Here is a 17,406-nt window from a genome sequence, read left to right on the forward strand (position 1 = left end):
TTAAAATCAGATTAATGATAATGATTAAGGTAATATGTCCCTATGTAACACGTAATTACGATTCATAAGTGCTAGTAGGTCTACATGAATAAAATTAATTTTGAATTGAATTGAATTGAAAAAAAAATGTGTCAGTATAGCAGTTGTGGTAAACTGCAATAATACTAGACGAAATACCTAGTAATTGTAAATTTTATAGTTTTCTGAAACCTAGTTGGAATACTTGGAATTAGACCAAAGAATTAAATTGATAGCTGCTTGACACGACGTCACATCGTAACACGGTACGACGTCGCAACGTGACACCATGTCGCATCGTGCCGCGACACGGCTTTGTATCGTGTTGTGTTTTGGCCCTTAGACAACCTGCATTTACTTACACGCTTATCTTTATGTTTTACCATCTTTACCTACTGTTTCTGCGAAGTCTACTACGACTCGGCAAATATTGTAATCACGTACGGGATTGTCACGAGCCGCTGAATCTGTTTGTATTCAAATATAGCGGAACTGGCGGGAACATGTTCGTTACCCCTTTACTGTATGCGTTGGATGACTTGGATGTTTTATTTAACGTTGGTGTCGGTAAGTAGCAATTACAAGCGCTTTTTGCTTATCCTGAGTTAGTAGAGTATCATAATTATGTAGTTCATGAGTAGAGTTATCTGAACATTATACTCGTCAAGACAAATGAATGACAAGCATGTAAATATACAAGATGTGATGTAAGTGGAATTGTAAGTGAAAAGCAATTTTTATTTATTTATTAGAATTGTCCAATGGAGAGAACGAGCCACCAGGTATACTCACCGAATTTTTTGTTATGGTTGCATCTGAGTGGCATTTTATCTAATGAAGATAATATAGAGAATGTAAGCCAATAAAATGATTAAGGTTACATAGGGCAACAGAAATACTTGCAGCGAAACCTCACACAAAATAAACTGTTTCCCTTACCCCACATGCCCTTAGTTATTTAATTTTGGAGTAATTATTTATTATAAATCAAACAGTTCTTTAACCTTCAAGCAACAATTTTAAATTCAAAGTGTATTGCTTTGGACTGCACTGGTGGTTTTATCAGTATCAATCACAGCATCCATGTTTTTCAAATGCTCCCCAACTTCTTGCTTTAAATCCTTCTTTACAGAAGAATTTGCTGCTAATAAGTCATACACCATAGTCGTCTTCTTTTCTCCAACTACTTGGATGTCTGATTCTGTTGTGACCTCTGTTTGCTTTGTTGTTGGTGTTGTTGTCACTAGTTTTCTCGTCGGGAACATAAATATTTCAAGCGTCTTGGCTTTCGGCCTCTGTGGACCTTTATTTGGGAAAAAGGTATCGAATATAAGTGGCAGATATTGCATTGGTTTCGGGTAAGCCTTATCAATTGGCATTATTGGCACTGGAGGGATACTCGGTATTAATGGTGATCCATGTGAAATGATAGGCATATTCTGGCGCAGTGGCAGAGATTGCGGACCTGTTTTGGGATTGTATTCCACATAAAACTCCTCTTGAATTTGCTCATGTGATGAACAACAAAGAGGCGAGCTCATGGTGTCTCTAAATGAAAACAAGTCGTCGTTCATAAAAATTTTGCTGAACATGTCTTGTGGGCTGTGTAGGTCTCGGTTCCTGTTCCTAAGACGATTCTGCTGGCAAGGACATTCAGCGGATTCTGATCGAATAGTGTGCATGGGTTTCGTGTCATGTATTAACTCGTATTCATTATTTGGTAACCCTGGAATTAAGAAAGAAAGTATTTTTATTTTGATGACTGACCTGAACAAAAATACCAAGACATTTTAAATATCATACAAAAGTTTGAAAAACATTATCTAGATTGCCTGCGTTTAAAATAATTTCACCCATCAATTACACCACTCTGATATCCTGTACGTATGAGTATTAGATAGTCTTGACTCGGGTTTAGATCATTTAACATGTTGACGTAAGATCAAGTTCTTAGAATGCACACACTAAAATTTCAGTTTTAAATAAAGCTTTATAGTGAGAGACATTTCTCCGTGGCCTTAATTTTGCTACATAGCATTTACATTCGTTAGATTTTACACAAGTTTGCGGGTTCTGTAACTCTTTTTGCTTTACGTAATTTCTTTCACTATACGTTAAGCAAAAAAGAGTTTGAAACATTTGCATCGAATGGCGTCAGTTATTAGAGTTAAAATTGGGGTATTTTAATTTCAAACTGAAACTTGGCAAACTGACCAACTTCGGGTAATTAAACAGAGTGCTATTCCCATTCAATGTCGATGCATTTCGAATGACCGCCATTTGGGAAAACTTTGCTGCGAAATCTGTAATTTACGTTCACCAAAAAGCTATTTATTTGATTAGCTACTCAAACCTTAATTTAGTTGAGTAGAGTTATAGTTGTTATACGCAAACGAAATAGCGCTTTCATCCCTGGATTAACACGTAATTTATCATGTGGTACTGCTGTTTAAATCGCAATAAGTATGTACCTCAAACAAAGATTTGACAAATAAACGATTTATTAATAGTTTATTGAACATAAAAGTAAATATAAACTATGCATTATTCGTATACTTAGTTATGTTGTAGATTACTTCGATAAATGGACATCAGTTCAGCCAAAATTTATGGGATAGCCAAATTTTGTTTCGACCTTTCGAGTTGACCCGCTGTCTTACCTTTTCCTACTTAAACAATAATTCTCTTCACTGCCTACTTAATGGTCTGCTAAATCGACAATTTTATTATAAATGTATTCAAAATATATGAGTTACCAGCAGTTTTCTGATTCATGTACACGTTGAACTCCATCTTGCCGAGATTCACGATGGAGTGAGACACGCTCGGGGTGGCTCTGACCCGGTAGTCTCGCCCGCTGACGAGCGAGCACGCCGCCAGTAACACCGTGAGTGCGAACATTATCTGAAATGCTGACTGGGAGTTAAATTTTGGGGCTTAGTACAGTCCATGTACATTCCTGTAGACTCTGTAAGGCGCAAATGATATCTAAGTAATATGGAAAAGGTCGCAAACACAAATGTGTTTTAAATTGTAGAAAACACTTAGGTACCTAGTGTCTAAATAAATTCATGAACCAATATGTACAATATAAAATATGTACTTACATCGCAATACATTTAAAAAATATATATATATATTTGTTTTTATCGAAGTCCGTCAATAATGGTTAAATTAGAAATAAAGAAATAAAATACATTTATTTAACATCTTAAAAATATTGGACAATACTTTAAAATAATACATACAACATAAACTAGATGCCAAGTAGGATCCCATAATGCCACGGCAAACCATGACGCAGATTTTCAGTGGGTACCTGACTTAAAACTAAGCTACAACTAAACTAAAACTAATCGAGTGATAACACACACAGTATAATTCAATATATGTGGACGTTCAAAAAAAAAACAAGAATTCTCTCAAATAAAAAAGAAATACTCGGTATTTTAGTAGCTTAACCTCAAGTTTTTCTTTTACAAAGCGTCCAGTCAAGCCCGAAGTCCGGAAACTAAATCCAATTTGATACAAATCAGTTTTCTACTTTTTATAAAGTTGTAATAGACTTACCTTTGTGGGTGCGTACTTCACAATAAAGTGTTGTAGAAATTCGGAGCAAATCAAATATTGTTACGCAAGTTTTATTGATTTCTATTTTATAAGTGGTATTGCGAAATTCAATCAAGTGAAGGATTTTTTGCTCAGGAATGTGAAAAAGTAAAAACAATACGTTTGTACTTTGACTCCATTATGATTAGTTCAATTTCAGATTGTACCTAGGGAATGGAATTCGATTTGTTACGTTTCCAAACTTTTAATGGTTTTTATTTTGATACTAGGTGAACTATAGGTCATTTTCGTAAATCAGTATAGTACAAAATTCTGCCGCAACAGAGGAATCGTTAATAATTTATAAACGGAAATTAATAATTTGTTTTACATTTGATATACGTCATGGAAAGCTTAATAGCAAAGTTTTTCAGGAATATAATTATTTAACAACCAAGGTTACTCAACTTCTTTAATATAAGTAATTTTAGCGTTTATTGCATAGATTCATTTATCGGTATTTAAATTACTGTAAATACAGGCTGTAATCTAAAACGTGATACAAGATAATCAAACCTGATCTTTTCATGATTTTGAACAACTTTTACTATGGGGTCAACTTTGTAAATTAACAATAAAAAAAATATTTGCCATACATTTTGTAAAATATTATATCATATCATATTTCAGGTGTTAAAATAATATGAAATAAATAAATCTAAATCTATACATTTTTCTCCACCTCTCCTTGACTATTTCTATGGAACAGCTCAATTTTTTTTTAATATTACAAAATTGACCCCATAGTAAAAGTTGTTCAAAATCATGAAAAGATTCAGGTTTGATTATCTTGTATCACGTTTTAGATTACAGCCTGTAGAATACGAAAGTAATACATTAGTAGTACTGTGATTTTATGCAATTAAAGCATACTCGTATTTCTAAGTCTTCTGTATTAGATTTCATTATGATAATATTACATTTTGGAAGTTATCAAATTAAAGTAGTTGTACATTGAAACAAAGAAAATTTTCACAAAAATATATATTTTTGATAATTTACTTAACTTTGTTTACACTTTCTCCATTATTTGCCACATCGTTAACAGAAACAGTGTCACTTTTAAAAGGAGGATCCGAGTTTGCAACGGGGCTGCTACTTGCAACATTGGCTGAAGTATCGTTTGCTTTTGGTACTATCGGTACATAGTCGCCTTTAGCTACAACCGTTGTTTTGTATATTGCTGTATCGTTTAGTGTTTCTGCTTTATCTTTTTCATCTAATTTTATAGCTTTATCATCTTTTACAGCATCAACTGTTTCTGCAGCTTCATTTACTTTATCTTCAGTATTATTACCACTTGAGACGTTAGTTTGCCTTCTGAATCCAAAATTAACATCATTCTGACTGAGAAGTTGTAGCTGATTGTCGTAATTTTTATCTCCGGATCGGACTGATGAACCTTTTGAATTGTAATAAAGAATGTAAGCATTGAGAGAACATTCTATTAAAATAATAACAAACAGTAAAATTTACTGGAAAAAATCAGACGTATGGCTGAACTGAAACCTATTGACTGTCTATTTTCTGTAAAATGTTGGTATTGACTAGACTTACCAGAGAACAGATTACTGAGACCAGGTATGCGTAAGCCATTATCACCAGTTCCTAAAAGAAGCTGCACTCTTCCCACGTTGGATATGCCTTCGGCAGTCATATTTACTAGTCCTGGGCCTAAAAAGAATTTTACCTTTGTTTTTTAAATCATTTCTATGAGGAGAGGATGAATGCCATAGGCAAAAGAATGTTGATGGACGGATAGCGGATGGTTGACTCAAAAAACGATGGATGGTTTGTGTGTAAGAGGATATGAGAAAGAAAGGAGTGAGTACGGAGGTGACGCAAGATAGAGGAGAATGGAAGAGAAAAACATATTGTGCCGACTCCACATAACGTGGGATAAGGGCAGGAAGAAGAAGAGGAGGAGAAATAATTTATTTCTCATTCTCACTGAGCTCACTCTTACAGACATCATGTTATTCACTTTACATTTACTCTTGCTTGAGCTCCAATGCACCATTAAGTGTAGTAGTAGTAGAAGTAGTAGTAAATCACTTTATTGTACAGAAACAGGTTCACATGAAGTATATATATGTTTTTACCGTTACTGCCGTATCGCAGAAGCAGCTCAGCTTCGCCAACAACACTAATTCCATTAGATTTCAGATTGAAATCTACGTTCTTTGGCAAAACATCACCGTTGCCATTTTTTAATTTCTTGTGTTCTTTAATTTCTTTTAATTTCTTTTCTAGCTGTAACTCAAAGATAGCATGCAATCAATTAAAAATATGGAAAAAGGTGTACCTAGTTGTTGTATGTATGTGTACAGTGTACAGTGTATGTGTGTGTGTTTCATTTTTATTTGTAAAATGTATGTAGGTAAATTATCAACCGCGAATAAATCACCTGACAATGTATGAAAATTAGGTACTTATATAGAAATATGAAATTATTGTCAAATTATTGTAAGTGACTTTTTCGTATGGTATAATGGTACGTGTTTTGTACAGTCGCTACGAGTAGAGTCTGTTCGGAAAGAGAAGAGTCGTGGAATGTATTGGGCCCCATACATACCACGACTCTTCTCTTTCCGCACAGACTCTTGGTCGGTTGCTAGTGAAATATATCCTTCCTCCGTCGGTTGCCTTGTGGACCCTTATTTGTCACGGGTGTCTCACATTATGGTTTGTTAGCTGTACGTCCAATACGCAGTTCGTCCAAATGATATTTCAATTCGCATTTCGTCCAACACGTATTTGGTCCAACATGCATTTCGTCCAACAGCGTTTCGTCCAACGCGTATTACGTCAACACGTATTTCGTCCAACCGCATGCCGTCCAACATGGATTTAGTCCAACACACATTTTGTCCAGTAGGCATTCCGTCCAACTCGTATATGTAGAAGTCTTGTCAAGAAAAATATAATTATGCGTCTCTCATTACTGCAGCCACGGGTCATTTATGAAAATTCGAACCGTTTGTCTGAGTAACGTACGCCTTTGTACGACACACCTGTGCGTGAGCGGCGCGTTTTCGTGAACCTTGTAGGAAGACACGAAGGTGGACGCGTCAGTTGACGTATTTGGCGGTCAAGGGGTTAATGGAATGGAAACAAAGATTCATTGATTAGCGAACGAGCGAGCGAAGCGAAGTTCTACCAATCAACTTGGAACACACGGCTGGCTAGAGAGAGGCACGTCCCGGCGTTTCTATATTTCTTGACTGAACTATCAGAGGATAGTTTGTTACGCTATAACTAAATATAGTATATTTGTTCTAATTCAAACGGTAATTTTACTCAAATGGTACCTTTCCCTGTCACTGTCACAGATATATGCCGCGTTCACACAACTTATTTACATGAACGCGACATTTCCAAGCATTCCCTGCGCAAAGTTGTCAGCTCGCTCGCAAACCAAAGAGTCTACCGCGAACACTGAAGTCCGCAAATTGCTGCATTTTTATGTTTAACTCCAATTGTACGTAATTAAAGTGACAGAGAAAAATGCCCGCAATTTGTGAATTTCGGTGTTCGCGGTAGACCCTCAGGATGGAACTGTCGCATATTTGTTAATCAACATTACGTAACGAACGTCAATGAGGAATTTCACATGCTCAAATGTGTGTTGTGTGGGTATTTATTCTTATCCTAGTCTTCCTTAGTCTTGTCCCAGAGAACGGGACGAGCTTCCACTAGTGAAATAAAAAAGTCGACATCTAAATTGTCAGCCATTTTTGTGCATTAATTAGCACGTGAGAACTATGCAACAGCAAAACAATAACTGCGCCGTCCGCCGGTGTGGCGGCACCGTGCCGTCGCACCGTGCGCGGCACCGTACACGGCACCGTGCCGCGGCACGACGCCGTGCCGTTACACGGTGGCCGGCGCCGCACCGTGGACATGTGGCCGGGCCCTAACAACAGTAACAACCCGTTAACGGCTCCGACCGCGGGTCCCAGTAGCACCATATCATCGGCGTAGCTGATATTATTGACATTTTCTCATTTCCCATATCCTTTTAATAGACGAATCACGAAATGGACGAACTCCGTAATGATGAATCGCGAAATGGACGAAATGCAGAGTGACAAATCGCGAAATGGACGAACTGCGTATTGACTAATCACGAAATGGACGCATCATTTATGGACAAACTGCGTAGTAGACGAATGGACGAAATGCGATTTGGACGAACTGCGTATTGGACGTCCAGCTAACAAATCGACTAGTATTATTTCTTACCCACCATTTGCAGTAAAACATCTTTACTTTCAAGGAATGATGCTTCGTTCGGTGCTATTGGAATTTTTTGTATTGGCATATCAATCTTATCACCCAATGATATTATAACCACGTTCAGTGTCAACTGAAAATTATTATAAACTAGCTGAGGTACCCGGCTTCGCTCAGAGAGTAGACATGTGACTGTGTGGTAGTTGCAAAAATCAAATGGTGCCCAATATTCCAGAGTTCACAACATTCGAGAGTGTTCTGGAACATTCGACAACACTCCAGAATGTTCTTAAATGTTGTGGAATGCTCTCGAATACTCTCGAACGCTCTGGAGTGTTCTAGAAATGTCTAGAGGGCGAAATTATCTACCCTTATATCTTCAAAAGCACCACCCTTCAGGTAAAAATAGGAACCTTCTGCATGGAAATATATTCCAGAATATTCTGGGATGTTCTCGAACATTCGAACCTCACGACGGATCTTGCTTTATATACCCCTACCAATAGGTAGCTCCACTCGGACCCTATAAAAAAGCCTTCGAATGGTCCAGAACATTCGAAAGTGTTCTGGAATGTTCCACAATGATCTAGGCTGTTCTCAAACATTTGAAAAAATTCCAGAATATTCTGAAATGCTGTGGAATGCTCACGAATTTCCCCGAATGTTCTGGACTGTTCTAGAAATGTCTAGCCTCCGAGATCCGAGACACCACCCCAGGTACAAATTTTTGAAGGTATATGTTTCACGATCGATTCTGAACTTTCGTCTATTAAGTTAAGGTTCAATATTCAATAACAATATGACTTCTTCTAAGTCTGGGTGTGGGCGAAACTTTCAGCCCTTATATCTTCAAAAGCACACGCTACAGGTAAAAACCAACGGGAAACTTCTTCGTGGACGGGAGATAGAGGGCTACCACACCATATAACTTCATCGATCGTATCGGGGCTCATTTCTGAGTTTTAGCGGCACGCACATTGTACACTTTCTTTTATAATATGTATTGATTCCAAATTGAATATTGTAACGATACGTAACCTAGGTTTCATTTATAAAATTAAATTAGATTGTATAAAATAAGATGCTGCCGATGATTAAGATGATGTTGCTGATGATTAAGTAACTTATTGAAGAATGCGTTAATAGATGGAAATTGACACATTTAGTCAAAATGATTGTTTAGTATAAAAATATAGGCATCGGTACAAACATTTTAAAGACGTTGTTGTAATATACCAAGAACGATGTGATTTATTTCCGATGGTCTAATGAGGTCGTAGTTTTTAAAACAATTTTTTCTGACTTTCTAACTTATATGACGTGAAATTTACTACATTTTAGGTTTTAACTGAATTGTGGGTACCGAGTTCCATTAAAACTATTAGATAATGTTAAATTGAATGATAGCGAATCATATTTAAGTAAATACAGAGTGTATTACCAAAATTATGACACTCCCAAACCATAAATACGAACCCAACAACCCCATAAACCGCACCAGGAATGCGAAAACACATAAATCCAATAAAATTACCAGAACAGTGAGATCCAAATGTGCCAGCATGTTGGAGTCAATAGGGATTTAACGGCCACGTGGGCTGTAAATAAATACAATCAACTTTACGGCCGCTCTTGCATAAACCCAAATGCATTTCCCTGAAATAGAAACAAATGAAATTCGCAAAAGGAACTTGAGTACTGAACGTTTGCAATGTGCAATGTCTGACTGCTTATTTGCGTTGTCGCGCGCGACTTCAAGTAGGTATAGACTCGCGCGCCATAACACAAGTTATGGTAGGCGGTCTATTGACTTAAATTTAAGCTGGCTCATGTAGTAGCCATGCAGTTTCACAAATGTCTAATTTTCATGATATGTAGATACTTTTTATGAGGAATAATTCAATAAACCAGGACGGAACGCTTTAGTTTCATTTTAATAATAAAATATATAAGTAACATGAAAACATAGTACTTAATTTAAAAAAGTCGTTAGTACTTATAAGTACGTAGTCGTCTTGTCGTAGTCTACAACTTAGCGTTAAATTCTCCAACTTCCAGTGAAATGGTTTTACAATAATTTTCGTTTCGTCCGTGTTTCTTTAAAGTTCTAACTATGTACCTCTCATCCAATTTATTTATACCACGTGTCCCAAAATTCAACGATAAGCTGGCACCAGAAGATGGACCTGCTCATGACTACTCGAGGAAAAAAAGAAAAAAAAATATATCTCAATTTATTATGGAATTACAAAAAAAATGAAAATTGACACCCCTAGTGGTATTTTTAACGACCATGTCTACAATTTTTCATTTTCTTTTTATTTTTCCTCGAGTAGTCATGAGCAGGTCCATCTTCTGGTGCCAGCTTATCGTTGAATATTGGGACACGTTGTATACCTAGTAAGCTTATTGTTATGACTTATCTATTTATTGTTTGTTACAGTGCTGCGGCGGCCGCGGCGGCGGCGGAGGCGCTCAGCTCGTGCCGGCGCGCCCCTCCCCCCCTGCTGCGCTCGCGCACCCTCCCCGCCATCGTGGTGCCCGGCCTCTCCATCCTGCATGCGCAGATCGACCCTGTTAAAAACGGTGAGTGACGTCAATGTAGCAGTAAAATTCTCATAATCATAAGCATAATATCGTTTTTCTACTCGTCGACTGCAATGCTTGAATTAAGACTTCGTATACCAAAGTGAAATCGCATACTTTTTCCACTATGGGACCCCAACTCAACTATAATATTCATTTCGATACAGTTTAGTCAACTATAATGAAATTGACCAATCGAAAGCGCGGAGCAAGTACCAGGGGCCTCATGAGTTACGAGAAGGTGTCGTTGACCAACCGGCCGGGGGCGCGGGGGCCGGGTCGCGTACGAGTATGAAGGTATCGCGGCTGCTCGCGCATCTTAGCTGTATACTTTTGATTTTTTTACCTACATATATGATTCTTCTACTAGTTTTAAGTATTTTTTTTGTTGAATCGTAGAAAAAGTATTGTATGCAATAGTGATATAATCAAGCTTTTCAATCTCATACCTTACTTAGGCAACTCAGCAAGCTTCGTTGCCTAAACACGGTACTCGACTGAAAAGCTCTCCATTATATCACGATTGTATAAAATACTATTATTGCACCATGGTAAAGAGTTCTTACAAAAATAACAAAGTATAAAAGTGTCTCATGGACCCCAGAAGGGTATTGCATATTTCCTTAAGCTCAGAATTCGCCTATGGCCTGTTTCACCACGATTACATGTAAGTGACACCCCTAGATACCCTAGAAATGACTTGAGTCCAATAGAAGAGAAGCATATTTTTATGAGTCTTACAAATATTAAGAAAGGATAAGATTCATAATCTTTTGTAATTTTGACCAGCCAAACTGATACAGCTGTGAAAGTAGAAGCAGGTGTAAGTACAAAACAAATGATCTGCATAACATTGTGTGCAGGTCATTTTAAACTGCTACTATAATACTAACGGTCGAGTACCTACATTTGTTTTTTTAATACCTAGTGTCGGCATCTCTATTAAACATGCAGCTAGCGTTTTAAACATACTCGTAGTTGTAGATAACAAACAACGCGCGAACGTTACAAAAACAGCGGAATATTTTCCTACTGTTCCCACGCTAATTTTATGTAGGTATAATATTGAAAATGCTAAAGAAAACCGATTCAAACTACCTACGAAAGAAGGCTAAATTAACCAAATGATAACAGAAATTCACAGTGTTAGTACCTAGTAGGCCGTTTTTAGGGTTCCGTACCAAAAAGGTACAAAAGGAACCCTTATGGTGCGATTGAAAGTGTACCTAATTTATTTATTTATTTTGTTGTGTTTTTTTTCTTCGTCAGAGCTCAATTAAATTTGGAGGATGTATAGAGTTCCCTATTATGTACAATATAAGCGCAATTTTACTGTATATCCTACAAAATCTTCCTCTGACTTACGAAAACACATGGTATTTTTGTAATTCTACGAAAAATGACATAGGTATTTTTTTGTTTCCAAATTAGAATTTCGTATTTATTCCATCCAGAATGTCCTCATGGATGTAATAAATACGAAACGCTCTTCAAACTTACCAAATTTTATTAAAATCTAACGAAAAAAAATACAACAAAATAAATCGCCCCAGTAGGCGGCGAGATAGACTACCCGTCTTTTACTAACTATATAAATTAAAGAGGGACGGGTAGTCTATCTGGCCACGAGATACTGTCGCGCCAATCATGTGCTAGCCCGGCAGTTATTTCCTTTTCACTGCAAAATTTGTGCAGAGTTATCTTAGACACTAGACTAGAAAAGTCATATTTTCACAGGATTTTGACGTTTATGGTAGCGCGTTCACCTTCTCTTGCTTACCATCGGTGCAGAATTAGCTCAGATGGATATTACATTTTATGAGTAAAAGGTAATAAAAGTAAGTCGGTTCTATTTTTAACTGAGATCGCGTTTTAGACGGTCATAGTTAGCTACCGCTTTAGGAAACTGTTAGCAGTTAACATGACGTGCTCACTTGTATAGTTGCTGCGACCCTGGCCATGGTACTTAGGGTTGCTCGAACTCGAGGGTCTCTGATGTATTTACTTCTATGTAACTTCGGCATGAGACACAGGGAAACCTACTTTGAGAGCCAGGTACCCATGTTATGTAATAACTCAAAGTTGCAATAAAGATTATTTTATTTATTATTTATTTTATTTTATTTGTAAAATATACTATTCTATTTTATCTGATTTCTTGTTCTGAAACTATTATAGATAGCAGTTTTGTTATTAGCAGTAGGTAACGAATTTGTGCGAATATAGTACTTCTATAATTATGATTGTTACAAATGTGGCTCCTATGAAAAGTAAAGGTTACATTCGGAAAGCAACTACAGCCGCTGGTCCGTCGTTGAAGCAGGCGATGTCACCAGTTAATTGATTAATTAAGTTGCTGTCGTTGCTACATTGCATTGCGAACATTCAGTACGTATGTATTACTTATTTCATCAAGAAGATTGACAATCTGCCGTATTCGAACTTCAAGATATTCACAAGAGACGACACCTACTAGATCTATTCTAGATACGTTATAGTTTAGATTTCAACTAGTTCTCTTTTGCAGCTCAATTCGGGCAACCAATGTCACTTTTACGTTAGATAGTGTTAGATATCTATTAGATGTGAATTGGATCTCTAAGTCATATCTTGTGGAAATCGTTCAAGAGTATCTCCAGAATCGCGGAAATGTCAAATTTGACAGGTTAGATCCTAAAAATATCGTTATCGTATCTTGGTGATGTCTAGATGATATTTTATAGATATCTATTTCAAAATCCGAATCGGGCCCAATGTCGTCACCAACGGGTGATGCAGCATTACCGTTGCCATTCAAATGTCACCTTTAGTATGCAAAGAAAGAGGTACCTATTCATGTAAAACAGACAAAAAAATAGTCAAGAAACGAGTGAATAACAAAAGTAAAATTTGTTACAATGTTCTTTTAGGGAAATTTCCGCACAGGAAGTTTGAAAAGTAATCAAATAACCCTTTGTAATATTGAATTGCTGAAACGTACCAAAACGCCAGTACCACCGCCCACATTGTTAACTGACAGTTTGTAAACCTTATTACAAAAGGCATAAGGTCCACCGACGGACAGTTGAAAGTGTTGCTATTTGTAAAATAAATTGCTTGTTTCGTTAAAAGTTTATTTTTAGAATATAATATGTATTAATAATATTTTTCTACTCCCGTACTTTTATTTGTCATTTAAAGGGTCGTACACACACCTTTAGTCTATTCCCCAAAAAAGTATTTGTGCATACACGCAGTATCTTTTTACCACTTTTACAATATCTCTGACACATGAGTGAACCATAGACATGTTTTTTTATTTCATTCATTATTTTCCCGCCCGTACCCTCCATTATTTGCTACTTCTTAAATGAAACATATTTGTTAAATTTACAATTTTATTTCAAAGTAAGTGCTTGGTCGTAGAAAAAGTATTGTATGCAACGTTGTTTAACTGAGTCAAAAGACACTCGTGGCGTCTTTATTAACAATTTTCGGCTTCGCCTCCAATTGTTACTCACGCCTTTTTTGACTCAGGTTGCAACGGTTGCATAAAATACTATTTTGTTGAGGCTTCATATCTGTTATTTAAAAATAATTTATTATTTAACGGCGTCTTAGCTTAGTCGGGAGTGCTTAGTCCTGCCTACAAATCAAGAGGTCCAGGGTTCTAATCCTGGTAAGGGCATATTATTTGGTCCTGGACTATATATGTTATCTATGTAACTAAGTATATATTTATCTACATAAGTACGTATATCGTCGTCTAGTACCCATAGTATAAGCTTTGCTTAGTTTGGGGCTAGGTCGATCTTTGTTTGATTGTCCCTAAATATTTATTTATTTGGATATCAAATAAGCATTTGTTTGACATTTGGGATAGGTACATCACCCTGTTTTCAAATAAATGTAGAGGCTGTAGATAAATGTCGAGTTTGTCTTAGATATGGCGTGGAAGTGCACTGAGCTCTCAGACGCATTCAGAAGTGTTTTACGCTATATTACTCTTGCTATTGTAGGGGTTAAGTCACAAGCGAAAGCGGCCTAAAGCCTTTTGAATATAAGCATAAAAAAAGAAGGAAAGCCTTTACTAAATTAAATAAACACAGCCGTATATAAAAATGTCACAAAGTATCTAAAACATATAATACAAATTTAACTAATTTATGTAAAATTATAACAAAAAAAAAACAAAGTATATCCCTAATCATTTTGAATCTATCTACGGTCACCAAGACAAATAATCAAGGTGAGCTATTACAACTTAGATTGTCTAAGATCACATAGGTATCCTATGTGTTATCCTGGGAAAAACATAACCGCGGCCAGCGGGGATAACCCCCGTGGTCTTTATACCAACGCCGCATCTCATCACATTACCGCGATATCTTCTATAATATATTAATATCTGGGTGACCGAGCTTCGCTCGGAAAACATATAATAACTCGGAAATGCGCGTTTTCCCAGAGATAAGACCTAGCTAGATCGATTTTTACCCCTCGAAAACCCCCATATAGCAAATTTCATCGAAATCGTTAGAGCCGTTTCCGAGATCCCCGAAATATATATATAAATAAATAAATAAACAAGAATTGCTCGTTTAAAGGTATTAGATGTACAATATTAAGCCCGTTAGCTAGCGATTTGTAAAATTTAACCGGCAACTACCAACGGCACAGTTTTCTCAATTCCAGAAGAACTCAAAGCTAAATATAGTAAATATAGACAAACTTATACAGAGCTGGCGCGAGATTGGTACTGTACTGTCAAGTGTCAACGTTGTCTTAGAAATTGCGCGCCAGTATCGTAAATCGTCCCAAAGTTAAATGTATGTTTTACAGCGTCGACGATTGTGTTGCATCTCATACGTGTTCTCATAGAAACGCCCGCCGAGACATATTGTGGAGCGTTTTCCGTCCTATTACTCCCGCAGCTGCTGATTGTCGGGCCCAAAGTATGAGATGAAGCGGATTCAGAATTACGTATTTGGAATCAGCAATCAGACGAACAAAAATCTATGTAATAAGTGTGAGCGTATTGATAAGTTATGTTATGATAACGCTTTAATAACACTTTTGAAATTTGATACATAGATTGCATCTTGACATCACTCTCTCAGGCGGTCTAGCATGAGTTGCGTTCTCGCGCGCGACTCCATACATCTTGCGCGACTTCAAGTATGGAGTCGCGCGCGAGAACGCAACTCATGCTAGACCGCCAGAATAGAAAAGACAATGCTCGTCTATCGCACTATAGCAATCAGATTCTTATTTCTTGGCCCTGTTGTAGAGAATCTCAAGTGTTGCCCCGCCTTGCAATGCAAACTCTTTATAACGCTCATGCCAAGAAATTGCGACAAAAATAGTGTAATGAACAGGTTAAAATTTCCGCTACCCAAAGGTTAATTGTCTGGAAGAGATCGCTTTTTAGCGATAATACCGCCTGTTGTTTACCTCTGCTTGCGTTTATGTTTTCTTTTTGTAATGTTTTATTTTATTGAGGTGTATACAGGGTGCTTCCTGTAACAGGAGCAATAAATTAAACTAAAGGCTGTACTCCTCAAACTGACCAACATTTGTTCAGCAACTTTTAAAAATTATGAATCCTTTAGACTTCCTATTTTTCATACAAAATAAATATTGCCTTCAATGTACGCTGACATTAGTGTGTTTGACGTTGCTTGTCACACTTTAAACATAACAAAATTTGTAATACATTGATTCTTAGAATAAACTTTAAAGTGTAATAAAAATCAAAACATCAGTTATTTTCAAAAGTTGCTGAACAAATGTTGGTCAGTTTGCGGAGTACAGCCTACAGTTTAATTTATTGCTCCTGTTACAGGAAGCACCCCGTATAATAATTAAAGAGTATTTGTGTAATGTATCGCCGGCTGAGAATACGTTTGTGCCATATCCATTTTTAAGCAAAATCATTTTTTAATGATTTCTAAAATAACAAAAAATATGCTATAATTGACACTAATCGGTTTTTGAAAAAACATATTTTTCAAAAATGTTGTGCCATATCCGCATTTACTATAGGATAATTACACGCTGTTAACAGAAAATTATCACAAAAATGTGACATACCTACCCCAAACTTTTGTGTCATATCATACATTGTACGTACGTTTAACATTTACTCATCAAAAACGGATATGGCAATAATAATAGTGCTTTTATTTCATGACTACCACTGTATTCACAATATTTGTTTAGTACTATAATAAATAGTAAACATATATGCCTAAATGATAAATAAGTTAAATATTTCCTAAATGTAACATTTTTTAAGAATTTTTTTTTTGCTTCTTGTCGCTCTCCTGTAAACAAATGTAAATGGCGTATTGCACAAACGTATTCTCACCCAGCGGTATTGTAAAATAATTCAAATGACTTATCTCATCAAGGAGATCTAAATAATTTATGAATATTTTTGCTAACAAAAATAGTGGTTTAATCATAACAAAAGCGCAAACTCCGCGAATTTCTATACGCCATCGCTTATCACTTACACTTACAAGCCGAGGTTGGATGTTAGCCAAAATTGGATTCGTTTTAGTGCACTTTTCTCCCGTGATGTATTATTTCTCGGCGCTAACACACGGAGACTGCTGGTAATGCACCTGCCTTGCGATTCGCTGAAATATAGGGAATAAAATGTTTTGAGATGCTAGAACGTGCTTGCGAAACAGTTTAAATACCTATATTTTTACCTGTGCCTCGGTCTCTAACACAATTTATGGCTATTTGGGAGTGCAGTAAATGGATTTGCTATTTTATATACAGTTACAGTTTAGATGTTATGAATTATGATGATACGATCCAATAAGTACGAGCGAGATGGCAGTGCGTATCGCGCACACATGGAGCGCGAGCGAACGTAGGTATCGTATCTGAGGCTGGGTGCCTAGCCAAAAAGATTGTTGATAGAAAACTTAAATGAAGTATGGAAATAGTCACTTGAATTTTCGT

The 17,406-nt window shown here is 36.6% G+C and overlaps 2 protein-coding genes across 3 annotated transcripts; both read right to left on the reverse strand.

Annotated features, from left to right (window-relative positions):
- Window positions 1–1,023: 1,023 nt before the first annotated feature.
- On the reverse strand, window positions 1,024–1,773 carry LOC134651206 (uncharacterized). Its single transcript, XM_063506274.1, has one exon. It carries the CDS (start codon window positions 1,698–1,700, stop codon window positions 1,044–1,046), a length of 657 nt encoding a protein of 218 aa, XP_063362344.1. The 5' UTR covers window positions 1,701–1,773; the 3' UTR covers window positions 1,024–1,043.
- Window positions 1,774–4,603: 2,830 nt separating this feature from the next.
- Window positions 4,604–9,581, reverse strand: LOC134651201 (uncharacterized). Of its 2 annotated transcripts, none has more exons than XM_063506264.1 (5): window positions 9,305–9,581; window positions 7,877–7,996; window positions 5,730–5,880; window positions 5,185–5,301; window positions 4,604–5,029 (listed from the first exon to the last, which is right to left on the reverse strand). In XM_063506264.1, the coding sequence occupies exons 1-5, from the start codon at window positions 9,425–9,427 to the stop codon at window positions 4,626–4,628; spliced, it is 915 nt and encodes a 304-aa protein (XP_063362334.1). In that variant the 5' UTR covers window positions 9,428–9,581; the 3' UTR covers window positions 4,604–4,625. The 2 variants fall into 2 exon arrangements, with proteins under 2 accessions (XP_063362334.1, XP_063362335.1); XM_063506265.1 differs by having other exon boundaries at window positions 4,605–5,029; window positions 9,398–9,578.
- Between the last annotated feature and the right edge of the window lie 7,825 nt (window positions 9,582–17,406).

Source organism: Cydia amplana, chromosome 9 (genome assembly GCF_948474715.1).
Source record: "Cydia amplana chromosome 9, ilCydAmpl1.1, whole genome shotgun sequence".
NCBI classification, from domain to species: domain Eukaryota; kingdom Metazoa; phylum Arthropoda; class Insecta; order Lepidoptera; family Tortricidae; genus Cydia; species Cydia amplana.